This window comes from Nomia melanderi, chromosome 11, assembly GCF_051020985.1.
Source record: "Nomia melanderi isolate GNS246 chromosome 11, iyNomMela1, whole genome shotgun sequence".
Lineage (NCBI taxonomy): Eukaryota > Metazoa > Arthropoda > Insecta > Hymenoptera > Halictidae > Nomia > Nomia melanderi.
Genome location: NC_135009.1, coordinates 5540994 through 5552281, shown reverse-complemented (window position 1 = coordinate 5552281; position 11288 = coordinate 5540994). Strand labels below are relative to the sequence as shown.

The window sequence follows — 11288 nt, the reverse complement described above, 5'->3', positions numbered from 1 at the left end:
ATCAAATGTTAAATTTAATTTTAATTAAACATTATTTTTCTAAGTAGTGAAGTATAGTCATTTTGTAATGCACATACTAATGAATAATGCAAATAACACAAACATTACTATAAGCAAGTGAAGATATAGCTTAAAGCTACTGAAGTCGACTCCAGTGTATATGCGCCTTAAAACGCTACATGATTGCAATCCAGCGCCACGAGAGCGCAGCTCTTTCCGTTGTTGCGTACAATGTAGAATTTCGTAAGTTTCCATTAGCAAAAAGTGCAAAATGTACGTGGGCAATTTAACCTTTTCAGGATTTACAGCACTCTATATTTAAAGAACTTTTCTGTCAACAATAATTGGGAAACCTACTGAGATATAGAAATTTTCGTGATAAGTTCATTCAATTGTATACTCTATTTTGAAAATTGAAATAATCTTTTCTTTAATTCTTTTGTGATTAACGAATTAAAAAATATTTATCTTGGAAAATTTAAAGAACAATTAAAAAGTGTATCTATTAAAATTCATCATTTTTTACATGTTACATAGTTACATATTTATTACGGATTTTCCTGATATAGTATGCAGGAAAATATGAACCGGTTTGCAAAAAATCGGAGATTTTACAGAATACTCAAGCTCATCGCAAATGCCGCGTAACAGATGAATAAATCAAGAATGAAATGCACATGATTCAAGCTTCGGTTTGATTAATGTGACGTTAACGCAGAATAACGAAGTGTCCTCGTGGTTCTTTATAAAATGATTCGTTCGATTCGATTCGACGGATCAATAAACCAATTACATGACCGATAGCCATTGGTTAGAATAATTTACGTAAACGGAATCATGTGATATTTGTTCAAATTTCCGCGTGATTACGACGTTATATAAACAATTTGTATGGCATTTTTATCTATCATTGACTCCTGTGAAATAAATGACGTTCTTTTGAACTGCCTATACCGGAATCTACAGAAGAATAGTTGAAACATGAAAATATGATAACTATTAATCCATGGAAACTGAATGTTTAAAAATACCGTCATTAAATAACAAAACCGGTAGTAGGTAATAAAGTCGGCAAGTATACGATAACTATAAAAGTATTTCACTGTTTTTTTCTAATAAAAAATTGTAATTTAAATATTACATAAATAATGTTCAAATGAAGAAAATGGATTATACGTGTTACACTTATTTTTTTCAGTACGTGGAATAATTCGCTGTCCATTTATATTTAATCAAAGGTTGGTAAATTCAATTTTTTATGTATAATTATAGCTTTCCCAACTGAAGTATCATAATAATTAAAATAATAAATTATAATAATTATAACGAAACGTTTGATTGCAAATAAAGGTTAATTTTAATTTATTCGAGTCGATCAGTGTATCAGGATTAAATGCTGTTCAGTTCCGTGTATGTAAGCATTAACAAATACACCAAATCCATTCCAATTCGATATTCCGAAAATTTTGCATATGTTACAAAAATGATAAAACGAGAGTTCCTTCCCCGAGATTAGAGTGGACGGGTTATTCGGTTTTTTTTTTTATTAAAATGGACAGATTAGACTTAATGACGATTGTGAGAACAAATCGTCCTCCAGGAACGCAATTTGCCTTGCACAAATGCAAAGGCACGCACCGCGATGCAACATCACGGAATAAAACCACCTGTTGCATTCGCCTGTTGCCGTTTCGTTCCGCAACCGGCGGACGTGAATAATCCATCGACTTGCACAAAAATAATCGCTGATCTATCCAGCCTGCATAACATTGCTCTGATCGCATTAATCCTGCGCAGTTGAAGAAATTAAGTGCATATTTATAGTTTTCGAACTTAAGGAAGAAACGTATCGATAACTAAAAGGCTGCAAATTTTAATAGACCAATTTAGATTACTCCATTTTATATGTTTATTTGGTAGAGAAAAGATTTTATCAGAAAATTGTCTCTTTTGTCTTAGATTTAATAAGTCATTAGGACAATGAAGTCCCATTAATCATAATTGAAATAATTGTTTCATTTGAAACAGGAGATAAAAAAAGGATAAAGCAGTTTAATCAAATTTTATTTAAAAACGTTCAGCACTTGACGTGAATTTTATGCATTTATTGCATACAGGATTCTCTAATTCTCGTTATAATAAATTTTCTAAGAATATTTAATGAGGTACTTATATTTTTCAGAACACGATAAAACCCTGAATAAACTACAGATTTATTGTGGTAAAAAATATATTGTATAATTTGAATTCATCTCTAAATTTAATAAACAATAACCAGATGTTTTGAATAATTGTTTCTCATTCTTTGAAACCATTATTTGGATAAAGATATTGACCATCTATGATACTGATGAGGAAGATTCTGAATATTCCTGTGATTCCGCCCACCTTAGATCTGTTCATCCACTTGCGCGGTACTTTTTATAAGCAGTATTCTTCTTACGAGGTAAAAAATACCTCCGCCGTTATTATGAATAATTTACTCAGTGCTTCTTGTACATGATTTTATGTTATTCGTTCAGAAAACATATTTTTCTCCGGTATTTGTTGAAATTACTATACGGAATAACAAATTACCAGCATATTGTATCCATGAAAACAAGAAGGAAATATCGAATAAACATTATAACATTTAACAATAAACGTTATAATAAAGTTATAACAAAAATACGAAATAAGAACTGATAATTTCCTCATTCCATAAAATGAAAGGATAGATTGGCAATGCTTATATTAGTTCCATTTCGAAGTATTGATCGTACTTATAAATACTAAATCGACATCTAAGAAAAATTGAATTTATTACAGTCGGAATCTAACAATACCTAGGCATCTTTTTTTAAATAAACCGTCATCGAAATCAATAAGCACAGTTTACATAAATATCAATTGGTAAAAACACAGCTTGTGTAAAAAAAATTCTATAATTATCGCCAGTCTAGCTTTACTTTATGTAGAAATAAATTCGAGGATTTAAATTAATTTGCGAATTAATAATTGCGAACTAATTAGAAACAAAGATATTGATTGCTTTAGACTCTACAGTTTAGAGTATAAAAATGTCCATTCAGTTCTCTATAAATAGCCTAATTAATCATAAAACAACATATTTTAATGTACTGATGCGTGTAAAATGGTTTCTAACTGAAACTCGGTCAACTGAACAACAGAAAATAGTAATAACAGATAATGTAAGTTTATAATTGCTTAGTCATGTGGAAATTTGTACCGACAAACCGCATTCCAGATTTGAAAGAAAGTTTGCGGAAATCTTAACATGGCGACATATCGACGAACTTAGCGCGTCTTCCACGCTAATGGAAATCGCATGACCGGCGCCCCGCTAGCCTGCGTCAGGTTATAGCTTTTCATTAACTCTCACACGCTCGCCCACGGTTCTAGAAAGTAGTCCAGATTAAGTCTGGTTGTTAACAAGCGATCTGTATGCAAAACCCGCGTCATTTTCTATCCGATGGAAATTACGGTAATGATACAAATTTCCGACAATATGTAGTGTGTAGATTAACAGAAGGACTCTCGGTGACACTGCAGCAAATGAATTCTGTAATTCGTTGTAACACTACAATCGATTCTGTTATTTTGTTACTTGAACCACCCGTTCGTATTTCAATACTATAAAAATACGAGATGGACCAAAATCTACTCATGACTTCTTCTTGTACGATTATTAAAATTGCAAACGTGCTTCTATAGAAATTTATTGAATAAATAAAATATCAATAGAAGTTCTCTTGCAATTTTTATGCAACATCATAAATCAGTGTTTGATATTTATAATCTTAACGGGCATTGAAAATTAAAAGTTATTGAACGTTAAATTTTTGCTGACTATATGTTCTTTTTACTTGAAAAAGGTTAGATATACTTACTATCAATTTTATCTATCTCATTTTTGGTTCTTTCTATGCAAACTTATGTGTGCGAATGTTAAAATATTATTCGAGGCGGATTGTGTAATTTCTTTTTTAAATATTTAATTTTAAATAGTTTTTATTAGAAACATTTTATTAGTAGGTAATGAACAAAAGAAGTCGTCACAAAGTTCACACATTAACTATTTTATCTGTTCACGAGGAGCGTGCGGTTATATTTGGTTTCAATATCTCTAATTGATTCAAGCGGAACAAAACAGAAAATTATGATATAACGATAGAAGAATATTCTTGGTTCGTGACTCAGACGATTCATCTCTATGAAGTAAGTCTGTCTTACGGTGAAATAGAACTCGAGAAATCGGCATATATTACGATAATGTATCGCACTTTTTTCGAATATTCTTACTGAAGATGCAGAGCAGTCAGAGATGATGAAAGCGTGATACAATTTCTAATATAGAAACCTAGAATGCGTGCCATCTCGTATGCTATGCGTTATTCACTACTTTATCCACAATTGCGAAAAAGAGACTACAAATCATTTATTTAACATTTTTCTCCGTATTTCATACGAATTTTTACGAATTATTTTGCAAAAGATGACTCAAATTTTCAATATATCGTTAACGAAGTTTTACTAACATAAAAATAAAAGGAAAATTCTATGTTCCTTTAAAAGAATCATGCAATCGTATAGAAAATGCTGAAATTTACAAAATTTAAAAAGCGCATTACAAACAATGTATAAAATTGCTTTGCAACTTTATTTAAAAAATGAAAATATGCATGCAATACATAAATTTCGAATAAAATTAATGACATTATCAAAACAAGTTATGTATTAGTCTAAATATGTGGATACCGCTACGTGTGGCACAAAAAATTCCAATTAAATGAAATTCCTGTGCATTATTTTCCAGAAAATTACAAAACTGGAAGCGATTAATCTCCGCTACTCATATATCTATATAAATCAAAGCTTCTACAGTTTCAATTTTAAATTCAATTTATTCATTGCTCGGAAAATTACTTGTGATTGAAAATATCTCCTCACTTAGTGCGTGTGAACAAAGAAAATTTTTGTATTAGTATGATATTAGAACGTAAAAAGAATTTCCCAATAACAATAATAGACTGTAAAGGGAACAATATAAATGTCAGTCAAATTAAATTCAAACCTTCATCCCGAGTTCTGATTGAAGCTATGAAACAAGAGGCTAACACATTGACTGCCATAACGATAATCGATAACCAGCGTTTCCAAATTGTTTGAAAGCAATTGCAATAAAAGGACATCGAATGAAAATATCCAATAACAAAAGTAATTACATAACAGTGTAATTAAAGAACAATGACGCCAAACCATTAATAATTTCTATTACCGTTTACCTATCCTATGAAATATTAAACAGACAATACCTACATACACAAAACGCTAAAAATTCTCGTGGCAGTCAACCTGTTAATAAGCTAAACTAGCGATCGCTGGTGGATTCGTCACAGTGCACGGCCGTGCATTGTTAACTAGGAAGAGAAAGTGAAATGGTAACAGTACAAACCATTAGCCCGTAAATCCTCGTGCGTGGGTTGAAAATGGGAATGATGTTGCAGCTGGAAGCCGTACGCCGGAAGCCACGGATTGGGCCCGTTCACCAGATCCATGCCGCCGGATTCGCCCAAGGTCGGTGGCTCCTCCTCGTCTTCGGCCGCGGCGTCCAGTATCGGCGACGACGACAGCGCCAAAGACGTCAACGTCGTCGTCGTCGACGAGTTCACCTCGTTCGTACTCATCTCCAGCTGCAGGCGACAGGAACGTGGCCAGCTGTGTTCGGTGACTCCCAATCATTAACCGCTTCGCCGAGCTGTGAACGTGCCTTGCGTTTTTCCTCCGGGGCCCTCATACTCCACTTCTTTCCTCTACCCGGTCGCTCTTTCCGTTACCCTCCTTCCTGTTTCGTTGTCTGCAAGAACGAGCACAAAACTTCGATATTCGTTCGCTCGTGTATGATTCGCGCTTCGCGTGCAGTTGATCCTTGAATAATACGGGTCTAGTTATACGGGAATGTTTTCATTTCATTTCCCAGCTGATTGCGCGCTTGTTTTGCATCAGTTTATTTCACTTGCTTTTGTTCTCTTATGACTCGCAATGAAAGTACATGTGACATTTATTAGACATTAATTGCACTGTCCGAGAATTTAATAATTTTTTCCTTTTGGGATTTTGAAAATTCGCTAGGCAATACTTGTAGTCCATTGAGTTCTTTCTACGCTTAAAAATGTTTTTCTTCGCGGGTCTTACGGTTCGGGATAATAAACTTTGCGAAGAATCAAGTTTTCAGGTATGATTATTGTTTGTGTGTTAATTGTGGAATTTATTGAGACGTTTATCGTGGAAAATGATTTTGGAGAATGTCTTAAAGAAGATAATGCGTCTATTACAAATTTCTCTATTATTTTTAAGTTCCTAGTTTAGTGGGCCTAATTGATATTTTCGAATGTTCAGATGCAAACTGTTGTAAAGATTTAAAAAACAGTGAACAAAAGTAAGATACACTGTTTCTAAAGTCGTCAAAAATAAAGAAAGTATTTCAACTTTAATTAAAAAGTACAAAACAAGTTAGACTCGTTAAAATTTCGAAAAATCGAAGTTTTTTTTAGATAGGATAATTTCAATTACAGATGAATCGCCGCCCTAAACCACAGTTATTCAAGAGTCAACTGTATTTATCGTGCTCCGTGGCAGTTGCCGCTCTGTGCTGAAAGGTTTAATTAAGCGAACGATTTTAAGTGTTGATATAAAAGTTTGAAAATAGAGGCAAAAAGGACCAAGAAGTTGGGACGACTGATGCTTTACTATAATTAGCGACTCCGGCAGCTGTATACAGTGTGTCTTAATAAGAGGCTAACGAAGTTCTGCAGCAGACTTAGCGCTCTACTCTCAACAGAAGTTACAATCTAAAGCCAGAGAAAATATAAACCAAATGAAAACTCATTTTAAACAAATATTCCTTGCAAATAAACAAATAAACCTTGCATTCTAACAACAACTATAAAATCAACCAGAGAATTATTGAATAAAATTACAAAACGCTGTTCTGTAACGCTGAACACGATGCATACAAAAAGTAAACGTAACCATTAAAATTTTATAACCCATATAAGAATTTAATGTCCTACTTATTCACAAATTTTCATTTATTTTCGTGAATTTCATCTGCGAACAAAAAATCCTACATCCAAACTCACATAAAATCTACGAAAATCACGAAACACCGTTTCGTTACATTGTATACAATACAACTAAAGAGTGAACACGATCGTTAATGTGCTTGACGAGGCCGGATACTCTTATGACCGTATGTAAATGTGGCCAGGGTTCATGACATTCGATGAGCCTGAAGAATCAAGTACCGTAACGAACGCTCATTCACACGGTTTCCACAGCGATCGAGAAAGGGTTTCGATCCCACGGGAGGAATATCCATCGATATCGGCTCACCATACCTTTTTTTCGCCATTTTTCTTTTTTGAAATCCGCCAACCGGAAACCAGGGAATTCAGACGACACGGAGCGTGTTAAATTCCGTGCGGCAAGCCCCCCCCCCCCCGGCTCTTCTTTCTCTCGTTCCTACTCCCAAAACAGAGACGGGAGAACACGATGGAAAAAGAAGCTCGCGAAAAATTACGTAATAATGGAGACGCACGGTTCACGAACGGTTACGTGCGCGCGCGCAATCGAAATGTTCGCGCCAAGACTTTGTTAAAGATTTATGAACCGTAGCGCGGTTCGCGGAACTTTCAATGGCTACCGTGGATTCCAAGCACGGGGATTGGTCGCTAGCTAATATCACAGAAAATTAACCGGTCGCGCTTTATAGGTGAAATTCGACGCCCGTTAGAAAAAGAATCGGGTCGTGCGTCGGTAATAAACGGCCCGCGGTGAACGCAATGTGACGCAATTCTTGACACTTTACAATAAATAATACAACAGGGAGCGAGATTGTTTGGAAAGCTCGAAAGTCAAACAGCGTGAGTTGCATTTTCAATTTGATCCTTAACACTAGGTTTACGAACGTTTATTGTACAATTTATTCTACTGTTCCTATCAAAATTGAAGTTTAAAAATAAACGATTAGGATACATATTCGTGTAATTGCATCTATCGAAATCAACATAAACATTTACCAAATAATCTTTATAAAATTCTATAAACATTAAATCAACGTATTTCGTAAACCCAGTGTTAACTGCTACGACCGACCTGTTAGATTATTCAGAATTGCATAATCACAATGCACGGTCCACTATGTTAAAACTCCATATACCGTTCAATTATCTTATAATGTTCAATCCTGGATATTATGGACAGTTTCTGTTCATGTTTATATTTTATCATTGATTTATAAATCACCTGTGGTTTGAGAGACAGATTATAGCACTGAAGGGTTAAGCATTTAAGAAGCATTTCTATCATTAATATGTTGAGTTAAGAATGCAATTATATTGCTATCTTCGTACTGAATACTTAATTCCATAGGTAGTGCACCACTTGGTTTGTTAACTCGTAGTTTTAACAACAAAAACAGTTTTAAGCTGCGCAAAACGAAAATGTGACTTATATTAATGGATTTCTGAATCGTCCATTTATCACTGTTGCACCCCGAGTATAATGGGCCAACTGTTACGGGAAGTTAAGAAGCGCACACCCGTTATATGGAACAACTGAAGTGCGTTCGCTATGGCGGTAACGGTACTCTATTAACTTCATTTTCGAATTCCATTGCGGAGTTTCGCGCGTATTTACGGAATTCTCGATTCTACGGATCGTTTGCGCGCTTCCAGCGAGAAATTCTGTAACGAACGAACAATGTAACCTGTGATGTAATATTATGGTTATGCGGAGGCTTGATCCGTTCGGACACCAACGAAATAGAGGGGGGTCCCGTTAAATGCTCGTGGACTGAGACTAGAGACCTTGGATCCAGGAATCGGCAAGCAATGGCGTTAACAACTTGTGTGGTGTAAAAATATTGTATTACCTATACGCTACTATATCAAACACTGCGAAACATAGGCGAGGAATTTCTGTAAATGTGCACCTGACTGCGGGAATATCAAAAATTATATTTGAATTAATATTTCGACTGAAAAATATTGTTAGTTTATTGCAAGATTTCACATTTTTCTATCTGTACTCGATTGTAAATAAAATAAGTAAAAATATCGAATATTCGAAATATACACTACTGTTTATAGACATTTGCTTGTCCATGAGGAATTATTTAACTTAAAAATGTGAAACGTCATAAAAGTTTTAACATCCAATAATACTGGTTAAAATTTGATACATGTAGATATTTTAATGAAATTGAAAATGAATAATGTATAGGGAAAAGTTGTTAAATTTAAATCGGATTCAAGATCATAGCGTAGTATATACTTTTTGGCAGAAAGATGTTTGCAGTGTTATTAACTAACTTCGAATTATAAATTAGTTTAATCCGACAATCGATCCGAATAAGACTACTTTCACTTAAAGGTACTGCAACTGAATACTTCTGAAAAAGAAGTAAATTATTCGTTATCTCAAATTAATTTAATTTGACATTTTAATAGGAATATTTTCCGGTTCGTTGTCTTTTTTATTGGAATAAAATGAAGATCCGACAATTACAATATTTTGTATCTGACTGATGATGAATCGTGAATACATATCGGCTAGTTAGAGCTCTTAGATACGATAAGGATGATTCATGTGCATTTAACGGGTCCGTTAAGCAAGTATTTGACGTGTGCTTGCTAAAATGAAAATGACTGATCGTGGGAATTACTGTTCAGGCATTAGTCCTGATATCTAATTCATATCATAACTAGAAGACTGAAATCAAATAGGAATTTCTTTGTACAAGTACTTATAATAAATGTTTTTTTGTCTTCCTACCTTTGCATTTTACGTTAAACACAAAACGAGCTATGAGCTTGTTCTAATGAGCTATTTTCTATCGTTCACAAAGTTACTATTTATAGTGTAATATAAATTAACTTCATTGTTACTGTTATTTAATTATAACTGAATAAATGTTTTTTTCCCACGAAATTCTAACTACTTCTCATACAGAGTAACGGTTACGTTAGTTCTCATTACTTTAAGCACGCTTCGTATGTTTTCAATATCCATTACTTATTCTTTTTGAATATAACAATAAAGACGTAAACCGTACTATCTTCAATGAACAACTGTGTAAGTCCTATTCAACGGAATCTACGAATCACTCGATTCGTTGAATAATAGTGAACCACCTTTGCAACAATTTACTCAAATATCTCGCTACCCATTCAATGCAACTTCCCTCGAGTTTTAATTAAAAAACGTTACTCGCGCAAAGGAAGCGCGTAGGTGTAACGATCAACCTCGCGGGGATTGGAAGATACCGTACAGATGGTAGATACAGGGATTTCAACGCTCGTCGCCTATACAGGGTGTGTAGGAAATCGTAGAATGATCCAAGTGAGTTACGATGTGAAAATACTGATATAGAAGGTTTTGTTTTTAAAAGCAAATTACACGCAATACATGTGATACGCAGATACGATACTGCAAATAAAAATGATTATTAATAAGATTAAAATTCTTCTGACCCAGTTATCAGAACTATTTGGGATTCTAACACATATTGTATTCACAAGACAATTTTTTGCGTATACTGTAATATTTTACAAAAACTGGAAGGATTTTATAAAATGAAAAAAAAATTGAAAGGTTATTCTTTACCTTCCGATTGAAATAAAACCCGTTTAAAAAATAGTTTCCAACACACCCGGTATACAGCAGAATAATATAAATTGTATTACCACAGGCGAAACAATTTTAAAAAATTCAAGAGAATTTTATAATAACAAAAAAAGGAAACAAAATGGAAATATTATTATTTACGTTTCAAATAAAACACCGTGAAAGTATAAACATTTTAAAAAATCCAAAAGAACATTGTATTAACAAAAAAAAAAGAAAGAGAAGACAAAATCGAAATATTATTATTTACGTGCCACATAAAACACGTTAAAAAAATACTGTTCTCAGCACACACCCAGTATAGAACGAAAGAAAGAAAGAAAAAGGATTTACATCAAGCGGCTGTGCGCATAACGTCAAATACCGCTCTGGGACGACGGATTTAAATGGCGACGCGGCAAAAATTCTTACGCGGTCGAAGTTACGCATGCGTAATTGGATAAGGATCGAGAGGTTGTCGCCCTTCGTGGTCCTTTTTCTTGATACACACCGAGAAAAGGAGGAAAACTTTATCGCTGTCGTATTTCTCTGAACGAACCGGCTGAAACGGTACGCGGGCCCGTAACTTCGCCGAAATCTACCCGGTTCCCGGTGCATTT

General features: G+C 34.1%; 1 protein-coding gene across 11 annotated transcripts in view; it reads right to left on the bottom strand.

Moving 5' to 3' along the window:
- Positions 1–11288, bottom strand: part of LOC116435221 (uncharacterized) — a 136759-nt gene that overhangs the window by 119770 nt on the left and 5701 nt on the right. For all 11 annotated transcript variants that reach the window (XM_031994586.2, XM_031994587.2, XM_031994588.2 and 8 more), the window contains exon 2: positions 5456–5857. In XM_031994586.2, coding sequence (XP_031850446.1) covers positions 5456–5687 — 232 coding nt within the window. In that variant the 5' untranslated portion in view covers positions 5688–5857. The remainder of the gene's footprint in view (positions 1–5455; positions 5858–11288) is intronic.